The 14,737-nt window shown below is 40.9% G+C and overlaps 1 protein-coding gene across 5 annotated transcripts in view; it reads left to right on the forward strand.

The window, feature by feature from the left end:
• Positions 1-14,737, forward strand: part of fcho2 (FCH and mu domain containing endocytic adaptor 2) — a 77,478-nt gene that overhangs the window by 14,554 nt on the left and 48,187 nt on the right. For all 5 annotated transcript variants that reach the window (XM_073839677.1, XM_073839679.1, XM_073839678.1 and 2 more), the window contains exon 3: positions 14,052-14,126. In XM_073839677.1, coding sequence (XP_073695778.1) covers positions 14,052-14,126 — 75 coding nt within the window. The remainder of the gene's footprint in view (positions 1-14,051; positions 14,127-14,737) is intronic.

The following is a 14,737-nucleotide window of genomic DNA, read 5'->3' on the forward strand; positions in this document are numbered from 1 at the left end:
CAAAGGCTACATCAAACCTGTTCTAATCACATTTCAAAATATATACATGCTATTTGGAAATGTTTATCAGTCTGAACTATGAGTTTAGATGGGTGATGGGTATTAGTTCACTTACAATACGAGTGAAAAGTTTTTGAACGGTAGGATTTTTAAAGTTCTTTTAAAGAAGTCTCTTCTGCTCACCAAGCCTGCATTTATTTGATCCAAAGTGCAGCAAAAACAGTACAACTTTGTAATGTTTTCACTATTAAAAAGAACTGTTTTCTATTTGAATATATTAAAAAATGTAATTTATTCCTTTGATTTCAAAGCTGAATTTTTAGCATCATTACTTAAGTCACATGATCCTTCAGAAATCATTCTAATATTCAGATTTTCTGCTCAAAAATGATACTTTTTTTTATTATGTTGAAAACGGTTAAAGTATTTTTTTCAGGTTTCTTTGATGAAGTTTAGAAGAACAGCACTTATCTGAAATAGAAATATTTTGTAACATTATAAATGTATTTATCATCAAGCTTTTGATCAAGCTTTTGAATGGTTTAGTGTATAATGTTAAAAATTTTGGATAAATGCTGATCTTTGGATCTTTCTATTCAAAGAATCCTGAAAAAAATGTACTTAACTGTTATACAAATATTTATAATAAAAAAATGTTTCTTGAACAAGAAATCAGCATATTAGAATGATTTCTGAAAGATCATGTGACACTATAGACTAGAGTAGTGATGCTGAAACTTTATGATCACAGGAATAAATTATATTTTAAAATAGAAATGTTTTAAATAGTAAAAATATTTCTAAATTGTACTGCTTTTGCTGTATTTTGGATCAAATAAGTGCAGGCTTGGTTAACATTAAACATTTTAACTGGTAGTGTATAAGATCATCTTGTTCCAAAAACATGCAAGGTTCTGTCAGATCATTCACCTGTGCAAGCATTGAAGCTCTGCTAGAAATCTTGCTTGTCTTATTACACAAGCAAAACATCTGTCAAGGGAGCAAAGCTATTCCAGAGGAAACTATTTTAAAACTTTTCTCACAAAACCATCCAAATGTTTTTTTCAGGAATGCTGCAAGTGCTCCAAAAACCTCCCCATCCGTCATGCATTTCTCCTGCTTTAACGGTCAAAGCTGTGTCAAACTAATGGAAAGAATTCACACTGTGATAGATTTAAAATGTGCAGAGGGTTTAAACCATCTCATGAGGTCCGTGACTGACAGAGGAATTTTGCTGAATTCATAATACCAAGACATTTGAAGTTTTATTTCTGTCATTTTAAGTTCTTATTCTGGATTTACGTTCTTTTGGCTATTGTGAGATTTTTATTTTTTATTTTTCCAGAGGATGATGATAGATATTAGAAGTCTGGCCACACTTACAGAGTGTCTGTCTCCCCCTTGTGGACACGGTTTGACATTGTCTTTCTCAGGGTGAAAGATCTTTCTCTTTTAACACAATGAAAGAAACCATAGCAGTAGATTTTCAAATGACTGAGAAAATTTCTGTAGGGATACACTACCGATACGTTTTGGACACACTTTGTTTGTATTGTTTTTCACATTTTAAAATAATAGTTAAATGGTCTAAACTATGAAACGACACATCTGACAATTTAGGGATTACATAGTGACCAAAAACTTTGGGTGTTCTGAGTTTGTTTAGGACTGTATTGTACTGGTTTAGGGTAGCTGTGTTCGCCCTGGTGTGTCGGTCAGAACACAGGAGGCATGAATTTGAATCAACAATCTTTAATTAAAGTTCTGCAAATGATCAACATGATGCACAGCACAGCCAGATCACAGGGCATTGCTTGGCATCTTCTTCACAATAGTGATATGTGAGGTAACTGTACAGGATTAGGCAGGTGTGGTCTGAAACAATTAACAATAAACAATGATTAGAAATTGTTAACAACTTCACTCACTATAGCGAATAGCTTTTATACTATTATCTGTCCTTTATAAACATGAAATTCTCTGCAGTAGTACCATTTTCTACCGTTAGATGGCGCATGCCGCACATAAATGGAATTATTTGCTGCGTCATCATACAATCCGATAACTTAACTAAAAGTAATAACAGAACAGAAATATACGACATTCAAATCCACATCTATACACACTGAAACATCAATCAGTAATACCATTACTGCACTGAATCCAAATGTAGTAAATATAAGTGTAATAATGGCTTAGGCAAGATGCTGGGTTTAGCATCGACACTTATCTTCACAAACGAACTCACCATATCTTATTATTATCAATCATATGATACATTCGGTAAAGAACAATCATAAATGAACTTACATTATGTCATTAACGCACAACTTGAACACATATCATCAGCCAAGCGAAGTTAAATTCAGTCCGTATTCTGAAGAGACCTAGGTGGTACCCGTGCAATCGGCTCAACCGGAACAGAACGGTATTGACGCACGCAATAACCTGTGCTCTGATTGGTCATTCCTTCCCAACATTGCCGCCCCCAAATATGTTGAACATATTTGCTCCTTTAATGGAACAGTCAGTTAGGAGACTATGAGTCTTTGGTCTGTTCGTCCAGGTCATGAAGAGGGATTAGTCTAGCGACAGGTCGGGTATATGTTTTATTCTTGACCTGGATCTCCACTGTTCGGATGTGACCGTCTGATCCAGGAAAGGTTTTAACTACTTTACCCACTAGCCACATGGCACGTGGAAGTTGTGGGTCAACAATCATGGCAATGGTTCCTGGGGAAATGTCACTCACATCCATATGCCATTTGTGACGAACCTGGAGTGTTGGCAAGTAGTGACGAATAAAGCTTGACCAGAATTGGTCTGTTAGCACCTGGCATTGCCTCCATCTCCGCCGCCCCATGAGCTCTGTGGCGGGATATACCACAGGTGGTAGTGAACTATCAGGCCGCCCCATAAGCAGGTAATTGGGCGTAATGGGGTCAAAGTCCGCTACACTGGAAGAAGTATAACCCAGCGGTTTACTGTTTAGGATCCCTTCCACTTCGATGATTACAGTCAGGAGAACCTCTTCAGTTACTGTTTGGGAACCAATGGTGATACGAAGGGCTGTTTTGACAGAACGAATCTCACGCTCCCAGGCACCACCAAAGTGTGGAGCATTTGGTGGATTGAAATGGAAAGATATTTTCTGCTTAGCCAGGTGTTGTTGTAGTTGCGGACTGAGAGATGCAAAGGCCTTCTGTAGTTCTTTCTCTCCACCATGAAAGTTTGTGCCCTGGTCTGAGAGCAATTCACTAGGCTTACCACGACGGGCTACAAACCTCCTTAGGGCCATCAGGAAAGAATCAGTGTCCATGGAGGTAAGTAGATCAAGGTGAACACATCGTGTGGTAAGGCACTTAAAAATGATCCCCCATCTCTTCTCGCACCGTCTGCCAATTTTGATCTGAAATGGCCCAAAGCAGTCCATGCCAGTGCTATAGAAAGGTGGTTTCTGGAGTCTCAATCTGGCTGGTGGCAGATCTGCCATCTTTGGGATGACTGGTTTGGCCTTCCATTTCTTACATTCTTTACACATATGTTGCTGCCTACGGATAGCTTCCCGTCCTCTTAATACCCAGAAGTTCCTTCTTATTTCTGCAAATACTCTTTCTGGTCCTGGATGGCAGAGCTTGTTGTCATAGTCCTTTATTAATAGCTTAGTGACTGTGTGATGAGGATCTAGTACTATGGGGTGGATTGCTGATGTTTCTAATCCTTCTGCCCGACGCAGGCGACCACCAACTCGAATGACCTGGAAGGACTCGTCATATTCTGGTGACAAGGTTAACAGCCGACTGTTTGAGGGTATGGGTCTTTTTAATTTGAGCAGTTTGTACTCCTCAGGGAAGCAGTCAATTTGTGATTTCTGAAAGATGAGCATTTCTGCAGCCTGGTAATCTGTCGCTGATGGTTGTTCACAACATTTGTGTAGTTGAACGGTTGCTTCGATCAGCTCACTCCAAGAAGAATAGTTAGCAGGTTCAGGAATGTTAGGGGAAATAATTTCTGTCATAATGCCACAGAAAATTCCCTTTCGTTGTTCATCTTTATCCATAGGAGCTTGTATAGGAGGGGTAACTGGCCATTCTGGTTCTGGTCTAAGTAAAAACGATGGACCTTGGCTCCACCTGTTGGGCACTGACAGCTCCTCAAGCGTTCTTCCTCGAGTGAGGTCATCAGCTGGATTGTTGTGAGAATCCACGTACATCCAAGTACATCCAGCAGTCAGTTCTTGGATCTCCGCTATCCTCGTTCCGACAAACACTTTGAATCTACAGGATTCAGAATTAATCCATGCGAGGACAGTTGTAGAATCTGTCCACAAGACCACCTTACTGATCTCCAAAGTGAGCTCGGTTTCGAGGAGTTTGGCCACCTGAGAACCATTCAAAGCCGCACACAATTCCAGTCTCGGAATGGTCTGTCGTCGCTTGGGGGCAACTCTGGATTTCGCTATAATGAAGGCGAGCTGGATTTGGCCGTGGTAATCTTCTGTGCGTAAATAGGCTACAGACCCATACGCCTGCTCAGAAGCGTCACAGAAGATATGGATCTGTCTGGTAACTCTGGACTGGTCTGTATCTGATGTCACGAGACAACGAGGTAGGGTGATAGTAGCCAAGGTAGGAAGTTCTTCTTCCCAGTTTTTCCATGATTTCAGGAGATCCTCAGGCAAATTGGGGTCATCCCATTCCCGATGTTTGTCCCACAGTCTTTGGACTAACATCTTAGTTCGAGTGGTGAACGGAAGGATGAAACCGAGGGGATCATACTGGGTTGCCAGTACTCTATAGATGTAGCGCAGGGTACATTGTTCTGGCTTTACTTGACGAGGTTTGTAACCAAAAGTATCTGACTGACAGAGCCATTTCAATCCTAGGGTTGATTCCTGGGGGTCATTTCGGTCTTGGGACAACCACAGCTCAGTACTATCAGATCGTGCTTCGAGTGGCAGGTGCTCAATCACACTGAGTACATTACTTGCCCACTGACGAAGTTGGAAACCTCCGGTGGCAAAAAGTTCACACAGTTTATCCACTAACTGTTTAGCTTCCTGAGGGGATGGAAGACTCTGCAGGCAATTATCCACATAGAAGTTCCTCTCTACTGTGGATCTCATCTCATCACCAGGTTCTGTGTGGTCCATAACATGGCGCTGCACTGCATAAATGGCACAACATGGGCTACATGTTGTACCAAAGGGCAGTACCTGCCACTCGAATATGTCGGGAGGTTGGTTCCTGTCCAGGTCGCGCCACACGAAGCGAAGGAGATGCTTATCTTTAGGTAGAAGGCGGACCTGGTGAAACATCCCTTTGATGTCACCGCTCACTGCAACCGTATGCTCACGGAAGCGCAGAAGGACCCCTAGTAAGGACGGACCCAGGGCTGGCCCTGGCAGCAGGTAGTCATTCAGAACTTGGCCCTGAAACTGGAATGAACAGTTAAAGACTATACGGTTCTTGCCATTGTGCTGAACAAGGTGATGGGGTAGGAACCATGACTCACCCTCTTTCTGGACTTCCTCTGGAGAAAGTTTCACAGCATATCCAGTGACTTCAAGCTTATTTATTTCTTCCTTGTAGGCAGCAGCTTTGATGGGATCTCTTTGAAGGCTCCTTTCAGTGTTTCTTAAATTAGGCAGCACTGCATCTTTGGATGCCTGAAGAAGCGGCATGTTATTCTTGCGAAGTAAGGGGGTGGCATATCGGTTCACTCCGTCAACTACAACTCTCGTGGTTTGAGTCTGGAGAAGATGCATAGCCTCTTGGTCTTGCTTCGACCGTGTGACCTCTCTCTCTGACTTAATAGGAATGACATCTGCTTGCCAAAGCCTTTCTACGTTTTTGAATAACTCTAACTGTGGGGGACTAAAGGTAGCGTGTAGACACTGTTGAGTGTTAAGCATTACCTCCAACACTCGAGCCGGGCCTTGCAGAGTCCATCCCAATCGTGTCTTAACAGCTGCGGGGCCCCCTGGTGGGCCAAGGCGGACTGGCTCTATAGGGGTAATAAGATGGGGATGGTCTGCTCCGATCAGCAGTAATGGACAAGCCTTATGGATGGGCTGTAGAGGGAGGCCCTTTAAATGGCTGTATTTCTGTTGCAAAGTCGTTACAGGATAAGAGTACTCTGCCAGACTTAGGGGTTCAGCTGTGAATGCTTTCTGGATGTGATACCTTTTGTGCGGTTGAGATGGTGTTGAAATTCTGAAAGACACTGCATTACCTTTAAGTGCAGTAAGGTCATGCCTGATTGTTCTCAAAGCCAATTCCTCTGTCTTACCAGTGAGACCTAGCTGTTGGGCTGCGGATGACAGGAGGATTGTGCGTTCAGAGCCATCGTCAAGCACTGCATATGTGTTCAAACTCTGACCATTATGATGCAAGACGACTCTAACTACCTTCAAAAGGACTCGTTTAGAGCTTGGAGGTCGGTCCAAAAATATTGGTTTAGTGGTAGCACTCACCAGACATGTGCCCTCATTTGCTGTCTTAGTGTTGACATCGTGAAGGATCTGTAAGTGCTTGCCATTGCAGATGTGGCAAGGCTTCTTCAGTGTACAATGCGCCGATCTATGACAGCGTCCACACTTCCAGCATCTGTTGTTTGTCTTTATCCAGTTTGTAACTTGATCTTTAGTAAGGGCTTGGAATGCGGAGCACTGGCTCAGATAATGATCTCTGTTATCGCAATACGGACAGAAAGCATTGCTTTTCTCAAATCCTTTTGCCGATTGTTGTGCTGTCTGTGCTGTGGTTGGCTGATCTACACTGTGAAGGATTGTGGCCGGTCTATGTTTATATCTGGGGTCTCTGCTTGAGTCCACTTTGGGTCTGACTCTGTCTCGCTGGGTTTTGCTGCCACCAAAGGTCTCATTGTCCTGGCACCATGACTCAAACTTCAGCCACTTCGCCAAATCAATTAGTGTGTACAGAGCACCTGGTTCATTGCTTACACTCCTTCTAAAAGCTGCACGTAGGTCAGGAGGTAATTTAGTGAGAAGTCGTGCTACATGGGAACCACAGCATAGTTCAACTTCTCCCTCTGTGCCCAGAGTTTTAAGGAGACCTACCAGTGCTTGGACTTGGAGCGCAAAGGACTCAAAGCTTCTTGTATCACCAGGCTGGATATCTGGAGAATCCATTACAGCTGCTATCTTGTTCAGCGCCAGTTGATGAGGACGCCCATATCTGTCAGTTAACGCCTCCATAGTGTCTGTATATGGGGTAGGTGAGTTCAGAAACGAGTCTGCTATCAGGCGTGCTTCCACTAATTTCAGATGATCAATTAGCACCTGGTATTTGAACAACTCAGTTGCATCTTCTGGCAACAAATTGCTCAGGGCTAACTTGAGACGGGTAAATTCTCCAGGATCTCGATGGATGAAATCAGGTATAGTTGGCTGTGGACCCCTATAGGTTGTCTCCTGTCTGGTGAAACTTGTCGGCCACTCTCTAGGGTTTGCTGGTGACCTAAAAGGTCGGGAACGGGTGGAGACAGTAGGCATCAGAGGTGTGGATGAAGGAACATGAGTAGCAAAGCTGTCACGGTAGTAATTTCGAGCTGGTAATGCAGAAGGATGAGCTTCAATATCTGTAGCATCTACATATTCTCTACTTTGTGGGGCAGGAAGTTTACGTGGAGCTGGAACTGGATGCATTTGAGGGGCTGGGTGTTGGACAGGTCGCTCTGGCTCTCTGTAGATGGTTCTAGGCGATGGTATTGGAGGTGATGGAGCTAAAGGCCGTTGCTCCGGAAGTGGACGAACTGGACTTGGATGGTTTCCCATCAGCATCTCTTGCATACCTTTCTGGATTTTTACCAGTTGTCTGATTTCCTCCTTCATCGATTGCTGTGATTGACGAAGCTGTCTGTTCTCTCTTTCAAGGTCGTACAACCGGTCTCTGGGTTCCTGAGGTAAGGAATGTGGAGAATACTCATGTCTTTCACTCCACTGATCTTTGATGAGATACCAGGGCCCTGTTTGTGTGCTCCTTGCTTCTAACGAATCAGGTGTTCTCCTACCAGATCCCTCATCTAAACTATAATGGCTGAAATCCGGGTGAGCCATCCTTCTATGACTATGCTGTTCATCTTCTCGCCCATGTGACTGCTGTGCTGTAGAAGAAGTCTCAGGTTGATTCAGATACTGGACTTCACAATCTTCTAAGTAAGCTGGACGGCAGACTGAACGTTTAGGACGTGCACCTTGAGACTGGTATTCATGCATTCTTGGCCAGTGTAAACACAATTTCCGGCTCGAAGGACCAAATGTTCTGAGTTTGTTTAGGACTGTATTGTACTGGTTTAGGGTAGCTGTGTTCGCCCTGGTGTGTCGGTCAGAACACAGGAGGCATGAATTTGAATCAACAATCTTTAATTAAAGTTCTGCAAATGATCAACATGATGCACAGCACAGCCAGATCACAGGGCATTGCTTGGCATCTTCTTCACAATAGTGATATGTGAGGTAACTGTACAGGATTAGGCAGGTGTGGTCTGAAACAATTAACAATAAACAATGATTAGAAATTGTTAACAACTTCACTCACTATAGCGAATAGCTTTTATACTATTATCTGTCCTTTATAAACATGAAATTCTCTGCAGTAGTACCATTTTCTACCGTTAGATGGCGCATGCCGCACATAAATGGAATTATTTGCTGCGTCATCATACAATCCGATAACTTAACTAAAAGTAATAACAGAACAGAAATATACGACATTCAAATCCACATCTATACACACTGAAACATCAATCAGTAATACCATTACTGCACTGAATCCAAATGTAGTAAATATAAGTGTAATAATGGCTTAGGCAAGATGCTGGGTTTAGCATCGACACTTATCTTCACAAACGAACTCACCATATCTTATTATTATCAATCATATGATACATTCGGTAAAGAACAATCATAAATGAACTTACATTATGTCATTAACGCACAACTTGAACACATATCATCAGCCAAGCGAAGTTAAATTCAGTCCGTATTCTGAAGAGACCTAGGTGGTACCCGTGCAATCGGCTCAACCGGAACAGAACGGTATTGACGCACGCAATAACCTGTGCTCTGATTGGTCATTCCTTCCCAACATTGGGCTTCTCTGAAATATTGTTTTGTTTAAAAATGATCCAAAATCAGTTATTGAGCAATTACATGGGTGTTCAAACTTTCTGTTCACAAACTGTAAAACTGTCTGCACTGCAACCCAGTGTGCTAATAATTAGGATTATACTTTAAAATAATATGGCAACTTGCAATATCAAGCAGCAAAACAAGCTGTTTTGTAGAGCTATCAGTCCGGAAGCCAGGGCAAGAAAAAGGTGGATATTGCATGTGTGGATGTTGCAGCTGATGGCTCATTTATAGCCTCTTCTTACAACAGCTGGAATTAAACTTCTTATTTTAGTCGGCGCTGATAGCCTTGTGTTCGAATCCTGACTCGAGGACCTTTCCCGATCCTGCCCCCTATCTCTCTTCCACTTTGTTTCCTGTCATGTCTGATCTGTCCTATCATAAAAAAATAAAAAAATTAAAAAAAACGTCTTATTTTAGAATGACTTCTAAGGAACATTATTATTATTTTTTTTTGTGGTTAAAATAACAATTTCTTTCGGTGACATTCGAATGGTATGACATTTAGAAATTAAATTTAAATCTACAGGTAACGCTAATATACACTGAATACAAGTAGTCATGGAATGCAGATGTTGTTAACATTAACAGTTTGAGAACAAAGTATAACAACAGCAATATTTTGCATGGTTTGATGTGATCTGAGCTAAATTTGCAATTGTTGATTTTAGGGCTGCAACTAACGATTATTTTGATAATCGATTAGTTGGCCGATTAATTTTTCGATTAATCGATTAGTTGGCTTAAAAATGACAATTTTTTATTTTTTTATTTATTTTTTAAATCACTCTATTCCACATTTTGAATGCTATGAAAACACAGTGCTTAACAATTGACAACAATTCACCTGTCGTAATAAAGAGAAAAGACAAATATCTGAAGAAAAACACACTAACAAGCATAAAATACAGTGTTTCTGCTATTTATTCTGCCGTGGCGGTGTTTAGTGTCCTGCCAACAGCAGCAGCGAGCGCAAGTGCCTTCAGCAGAGTTCCACGTTCAGATGCACGCAGTAAGATTAAACTTGCCGCAAAGCCCCAGCTAAAGTAATTACCATGAATGTGGCAGGGGAAAAGTAAGGAGATATTCAAATTATTTATTAATAAACTATTTTCTGAGTCAGTGTCGCAAAGATCTGCTCACTGGACGCGCTTTTAAAGCCTAAATGCATCTTTATGGATTAGGCCTATAATAAAAGAGTTTTGTTTTCTATTTGAATTATTTCGTTTTATATTAGTGAAGTAATAATTTAAAGTAAATTTATTACTCTTACATTTATGAGCAAAAATGAAGTTTCATATGGCGCTTGCACCTCTATGTCCTGCAAAGCTTTCACTCTCTGCACAAACGATTGGATATGCGCCTATTTGTACACATATATCGAAGTTAAACGATTAAACTAATATTGTGATATGCTTTCAGTTTTTTTATATATATCTAAGGATTTTAATTTAAATCGTGATGATTTGAGAAGGCTAAATTCATATGTCTGCCGCTGGGCGCTTTGTCGTTACTTTAAAAAACTAAAACTTGAATTTCACAAATAAAAAGTGTTCCAAATATATTTCTAAATTAACTTTATAAACTAAAGAAACGAAAATAAATGTAATTACTTTGTTATTAAAAACAGCAGCTGCGCAATGGGGAAGACAAAGACAGGATCCAGTCAGACTCGGGCCAGTAATTTTGATCAGCTGTCGAGGTTGTTTTTTGAAACGAATGTTTGTTTAATAGCCTATTTAACTCTTATTTAGGCTACTTTCTTATTTAAATGTATTATTTCGTTGATTTATTTTAGCGTTTTGTAGGCTGCTTGTTCAACGACGGAGTTCCTAAACACGCACGTTTGTTAATAATGTTTGAGCCTCATTTATTTATAAACATCGTCGCACCACCGTAGTTGGTAAAAATCTGCCAGCGTCACAGGCCTATAGTTCCTACCCTTCATAAATACGTGCACTACATGTTGTATTTAAATCTAAATGTAACATTAAACGACTGACATGAATGTTTTTGCGCTGACTCAGTATTAAGTGTCTCCCTGTCTGTGTTCTTTGTTCTGGCTCTCTGACGCTCATTCAGTAAAGATTTAAACTTAACACAGACTGCCAGAATGGACTTTTATGCATAAATGGAAATGCTAGTGTGAATTTGTGACATTTACAGATAAGGATATGACCGTAAACTGAAAGTTTTCCTACTGAGGATGCAAACGGATTTGTCAAAGCACCTCACAGGGCAAGCCATTACGCTATCAGCTTCAAAATAGAGATAGTTTAAAATAAAGAATTCTCATGTTTTGGGGAGCTCAGATCACGTATCTCTCCTGCAGCATCTCAGTCTGTGTCCTCCACTCTTCTGAGATGCATTGTGTCTATAGAAATGCGTCATTCAGTGCTGTAATTTGACGTGATCATCTGAAGTGCACATGCACTGTGGGCGGACCCGACTAATCGATAATGAGAATCGTTGTCGACGAATTTCATTATCGATAATAATCGATTTTATCGATTAGTTGTTGCAGCCCTAGTTGATTTAATCACCATTGGTAGCGCGATTTATTATAAAACTTTTTTTTAGTTGGTCAGAACAAAACTGGCAGACATGTTACTTACTTTTTCAGATGGCCATTTTAGGGTAAAGCTTCTTATTTTTGACACACTTTTAAGACATATTTGTAATTCCGAAGTACAGTGAATATCCACACTGGTGTGTCTACTGACAGCCAGGGTTGCCAGGTTTTCACAAAAACTCACCCAGATGCTACTCAAAACTAGCCCAATCGTATTTCAAGGAGTATCCAATAAAACGCTTCCTATAATTGCTGACCAGCTTTTTGCATGTCTCCACTGGTATTTTTACCCATTCATCTTTAGCGACGAGCTCCAACTCTTTCAGGTTGGTGGGTCTTCTTGCCATCACCCTGATCTTTAGGTCTCTCCACAGATTCTCAATTGGATTTAAGTCAGGACTCTGGCTGGGTCACTGCAAAACTTTAATGTTTTTGTCTGCCAACCATTTCTTCACCACTTTTGCTGTGTGTTTTGGGTCGTTGCCGTGCTGAAATGTCCACTGGTGCCCAAGGCCAAGTTTCTCTGCAGACTGCCTGATGTTGTTGTTGAGAATTTTGATGTATTGCTCCTTTTTCATGGTGCTGTTTACTGTGATTAGGTTCCCTGGTCCACCGGCTGAAAAACACCCCCAAAACATTAGGTTCCCACCACCATGTTTGACAGTGGGGATGGTGTTCTTAGGCTTGAAGGCTTCTCCTTTTTTTACGCCAAATGAAGGCTACTTAATTGTGGCCAAACAATTAAATTTTTGTTTCATCTGACCATAAAACAGAAGACCAGAAGTCTTCTTCTTTGTCCAGATGAGCATTTGCAAAGGCCAAGCGGGCTTTTGTGTGCCTTATCTGGAGAAGTGGTGTCCTCCTTGGTCTGCGTTCATGGAACCCAGCGGTGTGCAGTGTCAGTTGAGCTGTCTGCCTTGAAATGTTGCCACCAGCAGAGCCCAGATTCATCCGGATGGCCTTGGTGGTGATCCTTGGATTCTTTTTTACCTCTCTCACTATCCTCCTGGCCAGCACAGGTGTCACTTTTGGCTAATAATACTTTGCACTGTAGCCACTGCAACTTCAAAACATTTAGATATGATCTTTTAGCCCTTTCCTGACTTGTGAGCAGCCACAATGCGCAGCCGCAGGTCCTCAGTGAGCTCCTTTGTCTTAGTCATGACTGTCCACAAACCAACAGCAGAGAGCTTCTGTTTTTCATCTGTTGAGTTGATTAAAACAGCTGTTCCAAATGAATCAGGGTAATTGGGATGCTTTAGAACAGCTTGGACTATTTGGAATGGTATAGACCTTTTTCCTGAGTAAACGATGAGCGCCGCCATTACGAATTCTAACATCAGATTGAATGCTTTTCTGTTCCGGTTTCCATAGGAACCCATTCAAATAGCGTCCATGTGTTTTTAATGTAGCTACCTTCCGCTGCTTCGTGTCATCTACACACTCATTAAAGTGAGGCACTGACAAATGACGGTCATTGCGACATTGCCAAGTGATGGCGCTATGGAGCCATGTGCTTTTTAAAAACATTTTAATAGGTTTAACATTAGTTTATTAGCTCGGAATATACCCTAATTTGACTAGAAACAATGCAGACCGGAAATGCAAAGCATTCTTTCAGTTAAGAGTCGGACTTACTTCCGTGTTCAGGAAAAAAATGAATCAGGGTAATTGGGATGCTTTAGAACAGCTTGGACTATTTGGAATGGTATAGAACTTTGGATTTTCCCGTAGACTGTGACAGTTTGCAAAGGGTATGAATAATTTTGGACATGCCACTTTTTGTTCAAATGTAAATAAAAGGTGAGAAATATTTTTTTCCACAATGATGCCTCTTGTACATCATCTTATCTTTTGGGAGAAGCCTGTGTCATTTCCTGGTTGAATAAAAGTAACTTTAAGTCCGAATTTGCCAGGGGTATGAATAATTTCGGGCTTGACTGTATATATATTTCCCAAATAACTGCAATTGCAGGTTTTAAACAGAGATGGCGACAATGATGCAAAACTGAAGTAATGCAGCTTTAACTCAAACTTACTCAAACTTTTTAAACAGATCAAAGTGGGTTCACATGTTTGCTGAGCTTGCACTGCTTTTCCCTTTGCATTTTTAAAATGTAAACATCTTTTTGTAAAATTCATGTGAAGGCACAATTCATATTTGTCTAAAAAACAATTTAAACTATGGATCTGTTGTTGGCAAGTATGTGTAAATGTGAGAGTGAATTTAAAATATGTTGTAAGGGTTTTTTATTCTAGATAGATTCTTTCATTATTTGGATTTGATTGATTATTCACATGTGGTTTTCTCCTCTTTTGTCACAGAGCCACCATAGAGGAGGTATACTCAAGATCAATGACCAAACTGGCCAAGACTGCCAGCAACTGCTCACAGCTAGGGTAAGACTGTGTGTGTCTGTACGTGTGTACCTGTGAGTCTAAGGGTTTACAAGCCCAGTGGGTTCATTATGAACACCATTTCAATAATGTATTTATAATGAGCTGGAAAACCCACATCATTTCAATGTCTCTCAGGCTTTATCCATGAAAGCCCAAGCTCATTACATGCAAGGAAACAAAATTAATACCCGCAGCTGTTCACTTACCTGCCTGGAACATTTTTGAATCTTTATTCTATGTAAACTTTATTCTGGCAGACCTGCTGTACTTTCCCTGCTAATGCGAGACATGCTGCCAGTCAGGCAAAACTTCAAAAGCTACTTCAAAAAGATCTACAGGAAGAAAGCAATTAACTCATTGTTATTGCTATTATGGTCCTAAAATAGCCAGAGTTTGTATAATAACTATTTGTCAGATATGCTAGATGCAGTTATGTGAATTAAAATCTAGCTTTTTACTGGCCTGCGGCGCTTTGTTCCACTGAACATGAATTTCACACCCCCTTCACATATCATATTGTCAGTGTAGACATTATAGTGTCATTAAACCTCGCACAGAGCTGTTTCCATTAAAAACAGCCAGGACCAGAGGATAAATCTGATATCGAGCGA

The sequence above is a fragment of the Garra rufa genome, chromosome 5, assembly GCF_049309525.1.
Source record: "Garra rufa chromosome 5, GarRuf1.0, whole genome shotgun sequence".
Classification (NCBI taxonomy): domain Eukaryota; kingdom Metazoa; phylum Chordata; class Actinopteri; order Cypriniformes; family Cyprinidae; genus Garra; species Garra rufa.